This window comes from Lipophrys pholis, assembly GCF_963383615.2.
Source record: "Lipophrys pholis genome assembly, chromosome: 12".
Lineage (NCBI taxonomy): Eukaryota > Metazoa > Chordata > Actinopteri > Blenniiformes > Blenniidae > Lipophrys > Lipophrys pholis.
In genome coordinates this window covers 24818150-24839659 of record NC_137641.1, presented here as the reverse complement: position 1 = coordinate 24839659, position 21510 = coordinate 24818150, and the positions used below count along the sequence as shown (strand labels likewise).

General features: G+C 39.2%; 1 protein-coding gene across 3 annotated transcripts in view; it reads right to left on the bottom strand.

Annotated features, from left to right (window-relative positions):
- The window catches only part of pde8b (phosphodiesterase 8B), a 56008-nt gene that overhangs the window by 32962 nt on the left and 1536 nt on the right, over window positions 1–21510 (bottom strand). Inside the window, exons 1-2 of one of the 3 annotated variants that reach the window (XM_080476909.1) lie at window positions 18178–19049; window positions 1124–1180 (exon numbers count right to left, since the gene is read on the bottom strand). In XM_080476909.1, coding sequence (XP_080333035.1) covers window positions 1124–1180; window positions 18178–18459 — 339 coding nt within the window. In that variant the 5' untranslated portion in view covers window positions 18460–19049. Of the gene's footprint in view, window positions 1–1123; window positions 1181–1291; window positions 1720–18177; window positions 19050–21510 lie in introns of those variants that run through there. The other 2 variants (XM_080476911.1, XM_080476910.1) reach the window with 2 other exon arrangements.

Below are 21510 nucleotides of genomic sequence, written 5' to 3'. Positions count from 1 at the left end.
TATTTCTTGGGGTTATGTTTGACTTAGTTATACATACAAATGACAGTTCCAACATGACTTTGCTTTAGTATTTCAGTTAATTGAATAATCGCGACTTTTATCCCAAAACTATAAATGACCATTTTATATAAATTAATGTATATCCTAGAATTCTGAATAATCATTACAAAAGAATACCTTTGTCAGCTTAAAATCACTTTATAAAAATGAATTTATCCCCTATTTTTGATGTGAAATTTGATATAAATGATTTTATTGCCCATAATTAAGATTCAGTATTTCAAACAAAGGCACTGCCTTATTTATGAATCAAATATTAGTTTTTCAACTCGAAGAGCCTTTGAAGAGGTAATTTCAAAGTTCATTTCACAGCATGAATTTTGTCAAAAAATTTTGATTGATGTAAATAAGGTGTAATAATGTCTTTCTGAGGCGGTTGTCCCACATTAAAGTCTCACTCCTGCTCAACCAGAGAAACATCTGCTCCCTCTGTAACATTGCATCATCCCTTTTCCTGCTTTTATCATTTATTTATTCATATCCATATAAGCATCTTGTACTCAAGTAAAGCGAGTATGTAGTTGTGTATCTAAGCTTAAAACCTGAAGTCACGTAAAAGCATGCTTCCAACAATGACTATTAAAGGCTGCTATCTCAAAAGCTCTGTTTTTTGTTAACTATTCTTTACATGTACTCACTTGTAAACATTATACTTGGAAAGGATTTCTGCTTTGCTCACCCAGGAAGTTGTTGGAACTGATTTTCCCAGTAGGACGATATATACAATCCCAAAGTGACCCGAACTTGTCAAAAGAGCACAAGTGTACATGGAATTTGTGTATATAAATAACTATTGCATAAACAACGGCAGATGAAAGTGTGAGAGAAAGGCTATTAAGAAATATTTGGAGATTGGCCTATGCTTCGATCCAGTGCCAGTACATGCAGTAATATATATATAAAAAAAAGAAGACGCGGAACTTGTACGTTACGTAACGTAAAGTAGCAAATGATGCATATGACTATAATTGTTGTTTCAGAAAAAGTCAGCCTCAAGAGGTGCACAAGTACAGAGAATGTACAAATCACTCCAAGGATGCATACTGTATATATTTCCTCCTACCTGAATTGGCTCTTGGGTCAATCTCATAGGTCCTACACATTCTTCTGTGGATGAAACCTGCAGACAAAGAAAACAGTGACAAACAGATTAGAAAGTTTCCTCAAAAACCGTTCACATAAAACACACACACATAGCTTAATAATAATAACAGAAATATACACTTCTTACCATTTTACCATTGATGTCCAGGAGCATATTGGCATATTGTTTTCCTGTTTCCTGCACAACCTGACCGCCCCTGCTTTTTCTCCAAGACCTTTAATCTTCTTTCTCGCCACCTCCTTTCAGTTTTAAGTCCAGTTTTAAGTCTGAGTATTTCCTCGATTGCAAGGTAGATGTTTGGACTCAAACAAGATGACAATGACCCCTTTAAAACATCAAAGAACTGCACATCTGGATTCTACACTACTTCTTTCTTGTATCTGTACTGTACACATAAATATGTCTGAGCAGCATTAGCAGCCCGGAGCAGAGCCGTCCACTGAAAACCTCTTTGCAGGGTATTAGTCACCAGCCACAGATTGAACTCACAGGTTTACCTGCATAATCCCATGGCAGGCGCGTCGTACACTGTCCTGTGTATATATGTGTGCCGTGTGCGTGTGTTTTTTTGCAGCCCGTCTGGGCAGCTTCAACTTAACCGCATGCGTCATCCCAGTGTGAATAAGCAAGTCAGCTCCATGTGCATCCTTTGAGCATATGCATGCACGCTCGTGTTTACACCGCAGTCCAAACACACAATGAATCAGCAGTGTAGCATAATACACTGTCTCATACTGCACATCACGGCACTGAGTGCCATGCCCAGCCATTAATCAGCATGTGTACAGGCATTCTGGTGCAAAGTCCTGCAGAATGAGCTTCATGTGTTTGTTTGTTTTCCCATTTAGTTTTTAGCTGTAACAATGTTCACATGCAGATTTTCATGCAACACTCCAACAACAGAATGCAATGACGTGAAGATTGTTCAAATTTCATATTCAATTAAAATGCTTCAGAAACAATTCACATGGCAGTTGAAAATATGTGTCCATTGAATGCCCATCCATTTATCGTCTACATGACTTTATTTCTTACAGCAGGGTTGTAACGGAGCACTAGATTCGATCCTACACTCCACACCTCAAAGTACGTTTGTGGACAACAGGAAGAGGTCAAAGCACCCAGAGAAAAACAGGCACAGGGAGAACAAGAATAAATAAAAGGAAATCCCCCCCCTAAGCTCAACCTTCTTGAGGCGAGAGACCTAATCCTTACACCACTTTGCAGTTCTATTTAGAATCCTTTGCAAGCAAATGTAAGGTTAAAATTATTTGTAGGATCTCATATTTCAGTTTAATTTGCAATATATAAATCATCCCCTCTTCTTTAGAGTTGATATTGTGCATGGATAAGGCAACAAAGGTGAATAAATAAATGCAAAAAATGCAAGCATGTACTCAAGGAAAAAAGGAGAACTTCCAGTGGAAAGAAAACACTGTTGCACTAAGTGTATGGAGAAGAATCCAACTATCTTCAATATACACTCCAATAATTCACTGATGACTCCAGTTGTACCAGCGTTTCGAAAGAAAGAAAATAACAATAGAAAAGACATGCTTATTAATTATGGATATTTGCATGGCTTATAGAAAGGTTACTGAATGTTTCGTTCAATCTTGGCCTTGAATTCCCTTGAATATAAATGATTTAATCTCAGAGGACTTTATCTATTTAACAAAGGCAAAGGAAAGGAAAAAGAAAGTCGTCTAACACAGGTTTCATAATTCATCTGCAAAGTCTAATAACACGTTAAAACCCATTATTCTGCATTTATACTACTGAACACAAGTTTTAAAATCACCCTGAATTAGAAATTGAAATCTCCATCTGCTCTGTGGCTTCCCATGTAGAAATATCATTTGAAAGGATCCCATTACTTTTATACTTTGAGCACCATTCAAGACAAGCAAAAAGAAAAAGCTTTTTCTCAGGTAAATAAGCTGGATCAATATCTGTACTTCTGCCACCGCTGCTAATAACTGCGGGGTTAATGACCTACAATAACGTCTCTTTCCCACTAAAAACAAACCTTAATGCCTCATTACAAAAAGAGAATGGTGAGACTTAAAAAGGAGGACGAAGATTTCCGTTAATTCCACTGCAGACATGAGCTCCATAGTGATGCGTGCGATGCACAACCTCGACAAATTGCATGACTACTTGAGGTAGGCTGAAGCTGGTGACTCAGCCTCCTATCATTACAGTATTATTTGTCAGAGGCAATTAGGCTTACAGGTGGACACGTTTTGACCACATCTGGTCTCGGCCAGCCGCTATTAGTCTCTGGTGTCACCGGAAAGCCTTGCAAACCTTTCAGGAGGAAGTTCAGGTGACTGAGAATTTTCTGCTCATGTTATTTTCGTAAAAATCACAAAAACATAAGAAAAGACAAATAAGCGCACACACATATGAATAAACTCGATATTTAAAGCTCATGAGTAAAGTGGGACTTCTCGGATAACCCGGTTCAATAATATAAAAACACATTGTGTGTGGTTAGATTGGATTTATTAGAAATGCAGGAAGGAGCCTTCAAGCCTCATACAACATTGAATGCTGCTAATATTGACTGATTTCTGATTAATTCATGAAGACACTAAAAGAAGGCACGAAGGCATAAGAAATTTTACTTCAGCACAAAATTATCTGCACTGGCTGTTTTAAAATTAGGATGCTAATTTAGGAATTTTCATAAATCTGAGTTTCACTTGGAAACATGGAAAATGGAAATAAACATATTTTTTTGTTACATTATTGAATTGAATTTGAGTTGAAAGTTTATGTTGGGCATGTGGTCACAAATGAAATTATTCAAACCGTAACAACTAATTTACATAAAGACATAAAACAAATAAACATAACAAGCCAAAATTAAGTTAATTTTGGCTTGTCAATGGCCAACCATTAAACATAATAGAAAGAGAATAAGTAAAATCTTGTATTTAAATCTCAAAATTAAACTGTCCATCTATCAAATTCCTCTTTGAGATTAGTTCTGTGACAGTTAGAACATTAAAACAACACAAGAATCTCAGTCGATCAAAAGTAGACTGGATACACACAAATGACATTGAGACCGATGTTCATAAGTGTTAAGTTGTTGTTACACCATTACTGTTGTTAGTAACATCCCGGTAAATGTTTAACATTGCGAAATGAGCAACGCCGTTACAGTTAAAGAATATTAATTGACGATGTTGCCAATGTTGAGTGTGTCTCCTTCTGTCCCGCGTCTTTTATCCTCAGCATTATTCAAAGCTGCTCCTGCCAGTGAAGAGCAGCTGTTACTGGTCGGAAGCTGCGGAGCTGCTGTCTCTCTGTCCTGCTCAACAACTTAGCTGTTCGCTTCAGTGATAGTTGAAGCTTTCGTCCCACTGAGTCTCACTGTCGTTAACATTAACATCACGGCGGGTCCACGGTAGCTGTGATGCATCAGCAGCCTTAAATAAACATTCGCCTCCCTTCATTAGAGCTGTTTGCTCTTGGTGATTTGTCTTGAATGTTTTGCTGCTTCTTCTTGTTGTCGTTGTCATCGTAGGTTTATAAATCTGCTTCTCTCAAGGTGCAGTGACAGCCAGAATATGGAGCATCTTCCTCTAACTAACTGATGTGACTCCAGCCGAATGTAATGGATTATCAGTCGTTAGACTGAGCCGAACAATGCGAATAAAAACCCGTGTAACACGTTATAGCCATGCTATAATAAAACAACTATGAGAAAACGCAACTGAAATGGACGAAGTAAAGAGTAAAGGAACTCCACTGCTGTTTTGAAAAGTAGCAAGTAACATACAAGTACAACTCAAACTGAACCCAGCACGTCTATACAAGGTGTGTTTTGTTGATGACAGTGTGGCGTTGTCGCCGACATGCGGTCCTCACACCACTGAGCACAAAGACTGTCTTAAAAAAAAAAAAGCAGGAATCACGGCCAGTGACCATTTTGTGGCTTAACTCAGCAAAACATTGAGGTCAACCTTGAAAAGAGCGGATCCAGGGATGGTAGGAAGGTCTGGTGGCTCAGTGTCAAAGGCAAAAGACTGGTAATAAAAAGAAAATCCCTGCTAAGTGCTTTGGTGACAACAGCAGGCATGGGCTCCAAATATATCAGCGGGGCTGAGAGCTGAACATGAGTAATTGTGTTTTACTTTGAGGCCGAAGCAGCCAGAACCAGATGTGAAACAGAACAGGAAGGAAAGCTGCAGAAAACGGGCAGAGTTCAGGCGTCACCACTGGGAGAAGTTATTTGGAGAGAGATCAGACCGCGGGGTTTGGAGATGATGGAGGAAGTGCCGGAGCGAGCCGTCACTGGTCGCCTTCACTTCTTAGAGTAGGTGACAAAATACTTGCAAAGAGACAGGAGGGGGAAGTGAGTGAAGGAGTCTGGATGAGGAAAAAATGGACTAAAGCCTCTTAAAGTTAAAGGCAGATGGATGGAGATGAAGAGGAAGGAGGAAGGTTGACAGCTCGTTGTATGTTTGAGTTATGAATCTTCAGAAAGCCATTAGGCAAGTAAAAAAAAAAAGAAAGAAAATGCAGAAAGGAGAATATTTGAGCAGAGGTGATTAAACCAATGGACATCAAATGAAAGAGTCTGTAAGGACAATTAAGAAAGCAGAATGAAAGTAATTTGTACACTTGATTCCCATGTGGCATTGTTAACTCACACCAAATATACAGCCAGAGGCCTGGAAAAACTAAAAACCTTAACTTAATCAAGGCACTACCCTGAATGCTTTACATTATTAAATGGTGAGTAAACTTATTTGTTACATTAAAAAGGCAGCAATGTTCATTCAAAAAGCTGTACTTTCGCAAGAGGAGCATTTCCTGCTTCTTCTTCTTTTTTTTTTTTTATTCTCAAAGGTTATGAATTAAATAGTGATCAACAATTACGGTTATTACATATACACCACAAAAACAAAGAAATATGGACTCTCTCCCACAAGACTATGAGAAAAACAAAGGCGTCATCATACTTCTCTGCTCTGGTTTGGGAGTTCTCACAGCTTGTTCTCAACACATCATTGAGACTGAAGTTTCTTCTCATGCGGTTTCCTAAAACTATTGTGTCAGAAATTTGAAATGGGTGGGGATAATGCCACCTACAATCACTTCTTATTTCCATCTCCACCCAGGAGATGAAGTATGAACTGTCTTAGACAGAACTAACCTTATTCCTGTTTTTGCCACGTCACGAAAACAATATTCTCAGTTGCATGTATCCACCGTCAGTGTTGATGCGTATTTTCATCATTTCTTTCTTATGTTTACAAAGCAATCGGTGGTAAAAGTAACCAACCATAATCAGCTGCCAAAAAACCCAAAAAACAAACTGTACTGTAAGTTTGAGATTAAAAACCAGGATTTTCTTTAACTTTAACTTTGGTTAAAGAGAAGTGACATGGATGGAGTTGGAATGCAAAGATTACTGAATCGGAAATAACGACCGGAAAGTGATATGTAAAAAAGATTTAACTAACAACTCATAAGTGTGAGTAAGAGTGTAGGAAACACAGCAAAATGTGATCAGAGAGATACATAATGACCGGCTAAAAAAACCCTCAAAACAATTAATACAAGACAGAAAATGATTGTAAAACAATGCAAAATTATTCTGAATGTGGCACAAATTGACTTAGAAATACATATATCATGACTACAACGACACCAAATGAGTACACAGAGATGGCAAAATCATAGGAACAACGCGATAGGAAAATTACCACAAAATAATATGAATAAATAATAAAAGGACCATGAAGATCACCAGAGACAAACACACAACAAGAGTCTAAATGTTCCCAGAGATTAAAAGTGACCACAAAGAGACATAAAGACCATATAGGGTGATAAAAAAAACCAAAAGAGGCAAAATTACAACAATGACAAGCAAAATGATCATTAAGAAAGGCAGAATGACCACAGAAAGTCTCACAGTAACAATCAACAGACAAAAAGCAACATTAAAATGAGATCGTGAGCACAACCGAGACACCGCCTGTCAACAGCGAAGCTCTATGACGCCAAGCAGAACAGTGAAACATGATATAAGAACATAAATACGTACAAACTAACAAAAAAAGAAGCAAAAATAGATACAAAATGATAAGGAGATGCAGAATCATCAAAGAGAAGCCCCAAAACAACAGAAATCTGCAAAACAATAATTAATTATGTAAAATTGCAACAAAGCAAGACAGAATAATTGAACACAAAAACAAGTTAGTGACACAACAAGGTCACATGGAAACATAAAAATCTTAAAACAATAACAAAGTGACCAGACCTTCGGCTGGAAGGTGAAGCAAAAGGCCAAACATACTTGTAAAATGACAAACAACACTTGAGAGTTCAGGTAGTCTTCGTGAAGAGAAAGTAGAAATTGTGTAGCAGAGGTTCCAAAACCCATGAAGCAATTAAACAAGGTCCAACCTGGAATTTCCCACTCGGATGTTCCGGGTGGTCCCAGTTTGTTTAGTTAAGACGGGTTCAATATGGAGAAATAATTCCCCCATGAGATCTATAAAGTACCTAGATCTGTCAGACATATTTGGCGAATGTCATGAAGTTGACTTCATTTGTCGAACAAATAAGATATTTTGATCTTGTTTTTGCTTTCACTCTTGGACATAGTTTCTGACACCAAAGCAAAAGTGCAGAAATGCTGTGTTCAAATAAATTATAACTCCAGAGTTTTATTTTATCCCCAGTTTTGTCCATGTTTGTGGTGAAGAGTGTGTTCTGGCTCTTTTCTGTCCTCTGACAGCAGCAACAAAGCAGAACTGCAGGAAGCGGGTCGGGATGCTTGTTTTGTTATTTTTGCCGTAAATGAAAAAAAAAATCAAAAGTTCAGAAATGCAGTTTCCAGCCGCATGAGCCCAACGTGAAGTTCCAAAACACATCCTACATTTTCCCAACTGATCACCTCGTTTTGCTTCTTGCTTGGTATAAAGTAAGTACGTTTCAGTTTTACGTCAATCCGTACAGAACTGATGGACCCTTATTCCACAATTCATACACGAATGATCAAATCGTGGCGGTATCGTCCAACCATATGTGGGATGTTTAAGTCACCCTGGATCTAAAAATGGATTCTCTCTCCAGCTGCTGCAGCGGTTGCTGCCACAGGTGAGCGGGCAGACTTCAATAACCTCACTACATACACCTGTTCCTTTTAACCGCACGCTATATTCTCCTCATACCCCCCCTTTATGTCTCCCCCTCCTCTCCTGGATGGATTCTTGCTTGCACCTTGACTTCATTTTTTTTTTTTTGGTTTGTTTGTTGCTGCTTTCTTGTTGAATCCATTTCAGCTAATTAATTCTATTGTCTTTGTAGAACTGTTGTGCATGTTGGCTATGAGAGGCGGCGTACAAATATACCCTGAATTGCCAGCATGCGCCTACATATGCAATGTCATTGCATATGATGTGTGCGCATTGCTATGGCTTGGAGTAAATATTTCTTTCATCGCAAAGGTCTCCTGCAACATTTTGCATATTTATCCTTCAGAATCCAATTAACTTCACATAAGTTAGTGTGTGTTTAATCTGCTCTCCTAAAGGTGTTTCAATGTGTTGGATGGTGAATTAGTTTACATTATGGATTGAGAACAGGAAGATTTGCTTCACGAAATGTAATCTTTTAGCTACAGAAAGGGGCATTTCGCCTCTAAATTTGACCCTTTGGGCTGTTCTTGCTATGAATTTACTGACGACTAAAAAAGACAACGTTACCACAAACAGACACTAAATACGAGCAGAAACCAACTGGCTACTACTTTTACCTCCATATGAATCGAATGAGAAACGATTGGACTTATATCATCTTTTCAGAAACTGGCCATGATCAGATCCTTTGTTGTGACTTAACTTTATCACAAGTGCTTATTGTGGGCTCCCGACACATAGATCCAAGTTCTCCCATTCAGGGTCAGCGCACATGAACATGAAAGGGGCGGAGTTTGCAGTGCCTGGCCAATCACACACACAGAGTTGCAGTGCAGCTGACTTTACCATAGCGGAGCAGTTATTGCCAAAGCCGTAAAATTCGCAACTTATTAATGCCTGACTTTGTGAAATTATACAATATTAATTCATTGGATAATATAATCGGACAGGCAATGCAGTGTGATCGCTCCATTTCACTTTATAACGGCAGGAACGCTTCAGGCAGAGCTTCGTCACTGCTCTTCTTTTAGTTTATATTTTCCATTGAGTTGTTTTGAGGCTGACTTTCCCCCGTGTCAGTTTTTGTTAATTTACATGATTGAGGGGGAAATTTTGCGAGCTGCTTCTCTGAACTTAGAAAATTTTGCCTTTGACCTTTGACAATTGTTCATCATATTAAGGCACTACAAAACTACATTAATTTCAATGAATGAATGAATGAATGAATGAATGAATGAATGAATGTTATCGAGTGTAGAAATTCTCCAGTAATATTTGTTCACAAAACAGCCAATGCACATAAGCGTAACATGTGACGTTTATGTCACCTGGATTTCTTCAGTTTAAATGTTGGTTTGACGACCTCTGACAATCACAAAAACTAATCTTCTGAACAGCTGCGCTCAACTTTCATGATCTCTAGAGCCTAAACCTAACAAGCAGAAATAAAAAGCCAACTTCAGGCTAAACACAAACTACACCACAGTCACATGACGTCAGCCTCGTCCTTCATTACTCCGACCTCAAAGTGTTGAAAAATAGAGGTCCGGCACGTTACTCCTGCCAAGCAACACAAAGTCATTCATAACTGGGAAAGTGGATGTGTGCTCTTGATGAAGGTCTGTGTGGACGAAAATGTCAGTTATAAATACATTTGTGTAGCTTGGCAGGAGGAGTTTGCATGACCTTTGTTTTTCAGCACTTTTATGACTATTTTCCAACACATTCGTTTTTAGCGGATGTGTAAAAAAAACAAGGTTGTTGTATCGGCATGGCAACATATTGTCCTCGACACACCTGTGTAGTTACCTCCATGGTAGCATCTTTAGTAGTTTAAAGTAGATACTTTATATATACAACTGGAAACAAGTAACTTGATAGTTGGAAGAGTAACTCTTGTGTTACGTTTAATCCCTTGTCTGACCCGTCTTTACTTCAGCTGAAGCTTCATCAGTTAGTTGGAGGAAGATGCAGCCATAATCTGGATGTAAATAAATAGATTTCTCAACTTTTGACTGTGAGAAACAACAAAACGGCTAAAGTGAAATACAAACATGGACAAGAGCAGATGTATTAAACAAGTAAGGTCAAATTGATCACACGCTAACATTACTTACAGTGGGACATTTTCCAAGTTGCTGTTAGGAGGACTGGGATAAATCATTATTAATGAGATTACTCAGGAAAAAGAGGCTGATTGAAATATTAACAACGACAATAGTTTTTCCTAAAGCTAATCTGAAAGAGTCAGAACAGGAGTAAAAAGCAGCTCTGCAGGTATCGAATTGCCCAAGAAGGCTCAGAAGCCTGGGACAATCAAGCTTTAACTAACTGCACTGTACAATTCCAGAAAATCCAGTACTAGCCCAACTTAGTTTTAATCAACTCAAGACATCGAACAACATTTTCATGTGCAATGATGTACAAAGTCTCCCAGGTTTTTAGTTTTTAGACCCCCCGTCCTGTAAACCTAAAAGCTCCCTTCCCTTTCAAATATCTCAGTGTCACCATCCACCAGGAGCTCGGAAACATGACTGTGCAGACTAAAAATTCAGACTATGTCTCAATGAGAAGACATGCCTGTAAACACACACCTACGGGAATTTCCTTGTGTGTAAACAGTCATCTCGGTCCAGCATTCAAACTATTTTCCACTTCGCAGCCTGGATGAAATTCAGCGTCTTACATGTAGACTGCAGCCACAGAAGGACATCCTGAAAACGCTGCAAAGAGCAAGACCTGCTCGCAGCGGCGCCGCGATCACAAGTCCGTAAAGAACGACAACTGACTGAATGTTGTCGTGAGCGATCTGTTTTACTGTCTGATGAGTAGCTGCAGTTACATATCTATGAAAATGATTATGAAAACACCGACATTCCGGCAGATCTTGAGATTGTAATGATGAACCCAAACTCGGCAAAACTCTCTAATGCTCAAAATGTCTTTTTGTCCAGAGAGTTCCCCTAATTAACCCCCTGAACAGTATTCTGTGTTTGATTTGCCTGCATATTAATTTGAAATGTATTGGCGAATGTCCATCTATCATCTATCTATCTATCTATCTATGTCACAAATGTCATAAAAATCTAAATTGTTTGCAGTTTACTACAATAGCTATACAAAAGCCAGATTCTTCAGGAGGTAGTGGTAAATACACATAAATCAACATCTCTGAATCAAAAGAATTCCTCACTATTTTAAGTTGCATACAAGAGGAGGAGCGAGGAGAGGTGTCCAACTGCAGCCTGATGTTATATTTTTAACTGTCCCATAGGAAGTTCTCATCATTTGATGGAATATAACCCATATACGAAGTGCAACAGACCCTGTTGTTTCTTGAATGTGATGAGCTCAGTGGTGAGCAACGTCTTTTGAAACAGGAGTTACTCAAAAGAACTAAAAGTGTCCAGAAACGTCCAGAATAGTTCAATCATGCTGCTTCTACTTATCACAATTTTTTAAACAACGTACAATTTGAACTTCTTTCACCAACTCTGGTTTGTCAAAGCTGCTGTGCAAAGTGTCCGGCCGCCCATCGGCAGCAACTTCAGTGTCTTGCCAACAAAACTGTGACAGTAAACAGACCTGCTTCACCACCTGATCCGCGGCCGTCCGCCATGTTAGCGCACTCAGGTTCAAGGACTCACACCGAGCTCAAAGTTCATGAGTTCATAAGACGGTTTAAGTTAAGTATCGGACATTTGATTGCTATTAAGGCAGCAGAAAGAAAGTGAAGTCACAGCATTCATCCAAAAGCACAAAAGCAAACTCAAATAAATTAAATCGTCAAGGCATTTCTATTTAATTTTTTCTAAACGTGTGCGAGGCTTCTGTCAAATAGCATGAAGAGCTACATCATGTTTTCACCACTGATGCATGTGCGGCCGATCAATAATGGGAGGCACGGTGTACCGTGAGAGTAATTATGTAAACATATCACGAGTCTGTAAACGCGTGTCGTGTTTTGAGAACACCATAAAGGATCCGGGCACGGTGAGTTTTAGTATAAACAGTTACATAACTGATGTCTAAACCAAAACGACAACCTGGAGAGCGTGCACAATAAGTTTTATGGAATTTCTCGATGTTACTTTACACTTTCTTTGTTTCGTGACTCCACTGGACACGCCAGCTGTTCCCTTTTCTATACCTGCTTGATCAGATCAGAAGGCATCAGATATGAAAAAGATTTGCAGCTGTGAGCAAGAAATCATGTAAACAGACACACAGACGTGTCAAAAGTATTTGCATTCATTACTCAAGTAGAAGTATAAATACTGGGGTTTAAAAATACTTAAGTAGAAGTTAAAGTATCAGCTCAAGCTGCAAAGTATAGATACCTATTCCACTTAAGTAAGGTAAAGTATTTGCACTGGTGTCAGTATTGAAAGGAAGTACTTTAGTTAGATGAACCCAAATGGTCGTGTAACTTCTGATCCATTCGTTCTCCCACTTTCTAAACAAGCTTTGTGTCTGTAAAGGTGACATGGAGGCGAAGACTTTCCAGCTGACACTGACGGATAAACAGAAGAAGTCTGCGTATCTGGAGAAGCCAATGCATCCGTAGGAAGAACATGCAAACTTGGCAGAGAAATGCCTCGTGCCCGGACTTGAACCAGGGATGTACTTGATGTGAGGTTTCAGTGGTAACCACCTGAGTTCAAACCAGTTCCTAACCAGGAAATATTAAAGGACTGCTCTGATTGAACGAATAGAACAGAAAACAGCATCGTGGCTATTTTTTTTTTTTTTAGTGCAATGGCTGCTGCGTGAACCACATAACTGCATATTCTGACCTGTATTTTCCCCATTTTTTTAAATCTATCTCTGCACTATTTCAGCAAAAAAAGGCAAAAAGGATCTAACTTCTCACTGCAAACATGCTTCCCGCTCTCCCACACTCACCAAAACACTGGGCCACCATTCAAACATTCAGCAAACTTTAGTGATTCGCAATTTTACATCACAGCAACATGAAGTGCGTTCGTGACTGGGATTGTGATTTTATTTTTTATCTTTTTTCGTGTGGAGTTTGTGTGCAGCTCCAGGCTTTTTTATACAATCTAAACACATGGATGTGAGATCAGCTGCTGTCTCCTAATTGCTTGCAAAAATGAGTGTTTTATGGTTCTCTGTTTTTCCCTGTTAGCACAGTGATGGATTGGAAATCTGTCCAATATATTAATAAAACAGATTACCAGGGTGGCCACTGGCCAAATTAAGGGTTTTATCTAACTCTTTATTTTTTTTTCCTCCAATGATGTTAAAGAAAACAAATAATATCTAGAACACAAATAGGTTTCACTGTTATGTACAATATGTACAATGCAAAGAAACAGTCTTGGTTTCAAACTAAACACTAAGAAGTAGTTTCCACTGTCAACAGTGGGCCAACTACACACTTTTAAGTCTACACACCAGCATCTTATCAAAAGTGCATGAATTATCGCCAGTTGTCTAAACATTTTCAGTCTGCCTGGGCTACAGTTTCTTTTCGGTCCACCTGTTGCTGGACCGTTTTGCTAGAAGTCAAAGGTGGCACCTTGGGACGCTCCTCCACCGCTTGGGTCTTCCTGCCTCAACACATTCGTCACATGACTGAACAGCTTCTCGAGACAAGAAGCTCAATGAAGCAAATAATGCGTGCACTTCTGCCACCTCTGGCTGCTCTTAGGTGTTTTCTCACAACACAGAACACGCCTTGTTGATCGCAGACGTTCCGAATGTTTGGCGGCGGCGGTGCCGACGCCGAGAAGGCGGCTACTTCATGAACTCTTCTGTATATTCCCATGAATGTGACTCTGCGTAAAGTCCTGCGGGGATATTTGTACTGGGACCAAGTATCAGCTCCTTTACATGTGACTGTTCACACCCCTGCTGTACTGACCAGAGGGGTAAACAGATGACTTGTGTATATAAACATGTGCACACACACACACACACACACACACACACACACACACACACACGGGAGCGTGATCAACATCATGGCGGATTATCAGGATCCTGCAGGGTAGGTAGGGCAGATGCTTTTAATAATAAATGGCATCATTGATCCTCTCTCGGTGCTCAGTGATAGAGAGTGATAGAGAGAGTGAACAGAGGAACAGCTGACAAACCCAACACAAAAACTATAAAGCGTATTTAAAGGTGCTGCATCGCGGTCAAGCGATCAAACTGAGATTGTAGCAAATTCCATCCATGTTAGAATAAAAATTTGCTTAAAAATGAACAAAGTTAGGATGAAAGTGCATGAGACTTAATGGGACTTCGGAAAGCCAAGAGTTCAGTCATTAAAATGATCAAATTTCACAAAACAGACCTATAAAAGGTCAAAAAATAATCCATGTGCATGTTACTACAAGCTTGAAAGTGCATGCAATACTGAGCATAATCAAATATGTTTGACAAAATATCTGTGATTCCCTGTTGACTTTATTCCGTGAGGCTGTGTGAAAGTCCTCCAGGCACGACAGGGTTAATGTACTCTGAGAGTCTGATGACATGATCATCTGCTACACTACTTCTTAACAAAACACAGCTATATCCTCTGGGGTTCGATCATAAATATGAAGAAGTATCTGTTCACATGCTTCCTCATGAGAGGGATCCATCAGCGAGTGAAAAGCACACAAACTATATACGACAAGATGTGAACAGGCGTGACGATCTCCAGTTTAGCTGGAGAGTTTCGTGCTCACTTAATATCTAACCTACTGAAATAAACAACTTGGTGCAAGAAGTGATGAGATTTGTCAATTTTAAGAAAAAAAAAAAAAAAACTCTTATTGACTTTGTAAAGAGGGAAAACTCAAAGTTTTATCTGAAACAATTGAGTTGTGTTTAAAACTTCCTGGTGACATTTGTGTTAAAGATGATCCATTTAGGTAACAGATCTACAGCTTCTCAATAAATTAATAAAAGGAAATTGCTCATATTTAACTTGTGTGACATAATCACAACTTATTATTAACTTGTTACATATCCTGTGGTGTCTTTCTTCCTTTTGTATAAACGCCCAGGAGGCCGACCACATTAGAAGTGCTTCTTAACTTGAAGAACAGAGCTGTGAGTTATCAACCCGACTTGTCAAACCACAGATGATTATTTGACTTTTGGTGCTTTGATGCACACTCAGTGTTGCCTAACCAATTGGATGCACTTTTTTTTTTTTTTTCTGTTCATTTGACAGCGTGTAGTCTGTTTCTGGGAAGCTTTGCCTTGGGGCTGGACGCCTGTACTTGAAGATAATAAACAATGATCTATAAACTGCAATACTATGGGGGATATGTATCGATTAGGTGCAGTAACGTGAGAGGTGACACTCATTTTCTCCAAATACTAAGTAAAACGAGTGAAACTCAATGTATTGCTGATAGTGGTGCAACATCAACACATTTCAAGCTTCATGTGGCAGCAGGGTATTTCAAATATCTTTTTTTTTGTTGTTGTTCTTGCTCCACTAATACAAAAATGATTTATGGCTGTTTATAAAGCTGAAAAACTTCCATTAATGATTTTGTGTTTGTGACTGGGTTTGTAACAGCAATCTCAGAACTTGATCTCAGCATAACTAAATGGGACATTCAAACAGTCATAGTTCACACTACTGTGACAGTCCAAAGCAGCTCAATAACTTTCTTCTGTGATAAAGAAACACATGATTACCTAAAATTAGTGTTTTTCCTGAAAGAGGCATATTCATTATCAGAAGAATGTTTTTTTTTTTTTTGGCCACGTCATTCGGAACAGAAAGCTTCTATAGAGGGCAAGGCTTTTCTAAAGGCCACGATGACAATTCCCACCATTTATAGGCAGTGTATGTCGTTCCAAATTATTTATAAAGTGGCACAATGTGTATTTGTAAGATATAAATGTGCATTAAAGCAAAATCCTAATTTCTCCAGTGGACGTCCTGACATAAGGAGCATGAAGGAGAATCTGACTGTTTCCAAAGCACAGACTCACTTCCAACTCAGTTTAATTGGATAAAAAATGCCCTTGTATATGGATTTTAAACCATGTCTGATTAATACAATTAACAATTGGTGCATGAAAAACAATAGAAGTTTGTTGGACTTAAGTTTGTGCTGTGTGTGTTACAACCCATTTAACCTGTGTGTGCCGCAATAATGAATTCGATAAAGTTTACTTCTGTTTAGAAGGCAGGTTAAATCATTTAAAGTTGAACCTGTGTGCTTGATTCTAAAGAAAATCGAATGAAAAGTGACTTTTATTAAACAAAAAAATAATAGCGAATAGTCAAGCAAGCTCTCAGGATAATGTCCAATGTCTCTAACTACTGAAAAACTGTAACATATCCTTACATCAACTTACAATTACATCAACATGTTGTAAATTATTTCAAGTTATGCCAAGCATGGGCACCACATAAAAACACCTAATAACTGCATCAACGTTTTGTTAACTTTCATTCTTATTTATCAAGTTTGAGGAACTCATATATGAGTCAAACTACTTACATTTCCAAGTTTAACAAAAACAGTACAGTTGGTTTTTATTTAGTTGTGAGAGAAAAGCATCACATCTGATCACAACTACAGCATAGTGTTACAAACCATTTTTAAATGAGTATATAACATCCAGAACATGAGGATAGATTTAAAGCAGAGGTAATATCAACATTTATCACAAAAGATGTCTCACTGTGATAAACTTTTGAAAACTTCTTTTGTCCCCAGTACCAACTTTTTACTTAGTTTAAGGATCTCAACAGACTTGGATCACATGGCTCAAAATTTGGAGGAAGCAAAGGTATATTGCAAAGGTATTTGCAATATCTTGCAAAATTTCTGCACTCACTCGAAAAAATGCTCAAAATCTCTGCTTACAACAGGCTAGTTAAATATCACAATGTGATAGCTTGACAATAGTAAAATGCCATGGTACTTTTCACCACTCAAGAGTAAATATACATATAACAAACTGACTGATAAAGAATGAAAAGAGAAAAGAAAGCATCCGGTGTTGTGCAATGTGCATTTTGTTGCGTAAATAAAAGCTTACAGCTGCTCCCAACTACAATATAGTGTAAAATCATTCAAGATTTTAACATAGCAAACTAGATTATTGGGTTTTCTCTGTAAAGGTGACTAAAATGACTTGTATTGGATGCTCTATAAATAAAGTTGAATTGAATTGAATAGGTGTTCTGCTGGGCCACCATCTGTTCATATACCTGGATAAAACTATCTAACTTTGCTATTCACGATTATTGAAATGATCTCGAATTGTTACAATAGTTGGAATGTGAAGAAAGCCAGGTTGAAATAGTTAACGATTAACCAAATACTCAAGTTATATTCAAATACATATTATAAAAAATATGAAAATATGAAGAAAATAACACCACATCTGCTTTCAGCTCTACAAAGTATAGTGTGGTAAAGTATTATACATGTTCATATGGTCTTGAGCAGAGGACACTTCTGTACGTCAGCTCAATGTTATGTAGGCTGCAGTGCATCTTCATCAGTGAAGCAGATTCCCATCACCTGCACGTGCGGGAGAAACGTCCTGCGAGGACGTGCACGCGCCAGACCTATAAAAAGCACGCCCTCTGCCATAACGTGTGTAACACAATGAATGAATATCATTAATGCACGCAGAGGAGACTGAATGAATTACATCTATAATCTGAGCAGAAGCTGCAGGCTCGGGCCTCCTCTGGCGATAAACAAACAAAAACAAACAACAACAGATAAACCTTCCCTTCAAGGGTTCGACTCCACTCACGACCGCTGACGATGATGATGATAATGATGATACACATTTGTTGTTGTTGTTTGTTTGTTTTTTTCACGTGCCGCTCCACCGTACCTTGACGCTGGTGTGGCTGGTCTGCGTCTCGGCCTCGATGCGGACGTGTCCCGCGCTGTTCTCCTTCCGATCGCGGCACGAGTTGTTGCGCGAGTGGCGGCTCTGGTAGGTGATGACGGAGGGGATGGTCTCAGCCGCGTCGGTCTTGATGAAGAGCCCGTGCAGCGTGGCCGCGGTGCCCTGGGAGATGGTGGTGGTCTGGTGGGGGGAGTTGGACTCGTCGGAGTCCCGGCAGTAGATCACGCCGCTCTGGGAGACGTGGATGCTGGGAGCGCAGCCCATGCCTCCGCCAGGTCCCGGGGAATAAACGCCGACGCTTGGGTACCACCGCCACCGCCACCGCCACCACCACCACCACCACCTCTCTGTCGTCCGCCCTCCTCTCCGGGCTGGGATCGCTCTCTCCTCCGCACTCCTCCGTGTGAGGGCATTAATGGAGGGAAACGCGGCGTGTGGATGGTTATTTAACTCGCGCGTCCCATGAATCCGGACCCTCCGCTCCTCGGCCGCTCCGCTACTGCAGAATCTTGGATGTCGACATCATATTGAGGACAACGTGTGTCTCCTGATGGCCTGTACCAACCCCGCCGGTGCGTCAATGAAATGACCCGCACTAATGGATAAAATTAATAAAATGGACTAAACCACCTGGCTGCTGCTCTTCATCATCGCTTCACATCCGGCTTTGCTCCTGCGCTCATCCTCCCATTCTCTGGCTTTATGGAATCTCTCCTCTGTCTCTCTACTTCAGTTATTCTACTCTCAGGTCATTGGCCACGGTCCATCTCTCTCTCTCTCTCTCTCTCTCTCTCTCTCTCTCTCTCTCTCTCTCTCTCTCTCTCTCTCTCTCTCTCTCTCTCTCCCATCACACTAACGTTATATGACTCCCAGACTATCTCTCCAGCATGACCCTCTGATCTCCCAGGAGGCCATGCTCTGACTCCAGGGGTCTTCCAAAGGTTTTTCAGCCTCCATCTACTGAATTAGACACAAAACCACAAAGTGAAGGACTGTATATATATACATATATATATATATGTATATATATATATGAAAAATAACATCCACTGCCTGAACAACTTCACACCTCTGGCCGTTTTCAAATATAATGGCTCAATTTTTACCTTATCCAAACCTGACAGTGCAATAAATGGGTGACAAACGAAGGTAAAACAGCAACAACAGTTGATTTTACTAATGAATAATCAACTGATTGTTTCTAAATCAACGAATGACTCCTTTGACCAATAAAAGGTCAGTCATGGAAGGCAGGGGAAAGTTTATAGTTACAAAGCGTTGGCTATTGGGCTTCAAGATTTATTGTCAATCAAACCCTAAAATATGAATAGAAATGTTTATCACAAGGTAAGAAATGGTTGAAATGCCATGTTTTCTCCACAATTACTAAAAAGTAAATAGATAAAACACAAAATGATATAATATGATGAAACAAATTGGGATATATCAACTTAGAATGGAAAAATATATCATTTCGGGCAAATAATGGAACATTTAAAAACAAAACCTACATTTATTCTTGATGGCATATCAGCATTCTCATTATGACATATATATTTCAATGGTTTAAATCGTGATACATGAGCTGAATCTCATTGATGAATAGTTCAACAAAATGATGCAGACATAAAAAGACTCAATAAACCACTGTTAGTTTAAGATTTTGTCAAATCTGACTAACATTAGTGTATAAATACTTAGGATTGAGTTCTAGTAACACTGCAAGCTAAAAATAAGACCACAAAGAAAACACATATGTAATAAATGTCCCATTTAAAAAAAGTGATTAAACAAACTACTGCAACATTATGATTAAATAGTGATGCTTGAAGTGTTCAAAAGTAAAATAAAATCACTTTAAATATGATAAAGGCTGACCTTGATATTGAAATCTAAATGACTTGTAATTACTAGCTTCATTTAGAGGTGTTCATTTTATGCATCGTGAGTATTTTTAGAATATTCATCTAAAAACCAAAATAAACATGGAAATCAACCACAGTTGTGACAAATCATTGACATATGGACGCCTGCAAAAGATTAAAGGACAATCTATCCAGTTTATTAATAATGTTGATAATTGTCTGCATTATAAGCATCAATTTGGTATTTCTCATGGCTCCTCTCTTTTGTCTATTTTAGTGTCTTTCAACACAGATCCCCCCCCCCCCCCCCCCCCCCCCCAAGTCGTCGACTCTTATTACTTCCTTATTAGTTGCACACGGCGGCAGAGTTTTAGCACGGAGCAAATGTTTGCTGAGTGCAGAAACACGACTCCCAACCCATAACAATGTCACTCTATATTTGTTGTATCATGTATAAATATTTCAGCCATGAGTTACAACCCACTCCAAAATTCTTCCTGTGGAAAACCAATGTTCCAGTCGCAGTCGTATATCAGTCAATTGTGTGTAAAATGTCAAAAACAAACCAGGAAGTTTTTCTTTTCTTTTTTTCCACATCATGCAAATAAAAGGTGGAACTGCCCATGATTGACAAAGCAATAAAATGCCAGCTCGCCAGCAGGTTTGGTGTGACCTCTTGTGACTGTGGTAATTATGACAAGAGCAGTGAAGATGCGGACCCATCAACCTCCTGTGGTGTCTTTCGTCAAGTTAGAATCCATCCCAGGCGACTCTGGGTAAAAAGTAAAGTATGACCTTAGAGATATATTTACAGCTCTGGGCAATGTCAACCTGACCCAACAAACAGGTCTTTGCATTGTGAGGAGAAGCTAAGATGCTAAGATGTCCAGGGAAAACCCTTACAGGCAGCAAAAGAACCTGCAAACTACATAAATCAGTTCTTACTGTGAGACATTAGTGTTATCAGCCTCATAACCGGAGTGCCAAAATGTTACCATGCACTTCTTCCATAAAATCACCTTCCTCCTTGTATCCTGATTACAGGCTGCTAGTTGTCTATTTCTGTGCTGCCCACTATTCCACACTGCCACCAGAATATGTACAAATATGTATCCGTAGAGCTGCTGTGTCACAATGTGGTGTTTATCGCAGCTACAATGAAAGCAACGCTCGGGTACGCCTCGTGACGGTGGCCTTGTACATTGTTTTCACCAAAAGCTTAGTGTTTTCTTCAAATTTCAGAATGGCCAGAACAGTAAAAGACCATATAAATAATAACCTTTTACAATCTATTTATTAACGACCAGATGCGTGTTAGTCTTGCGGCTAATAATAGGTAATTATTCCTCTAACATCTCAAGCAACAGATCACATCACACACACACACACACACTTTAATCTGACAGTGTCCTCAAAGCTCTGAAAAGCTCTCCAGGACTGTGTGTCACTA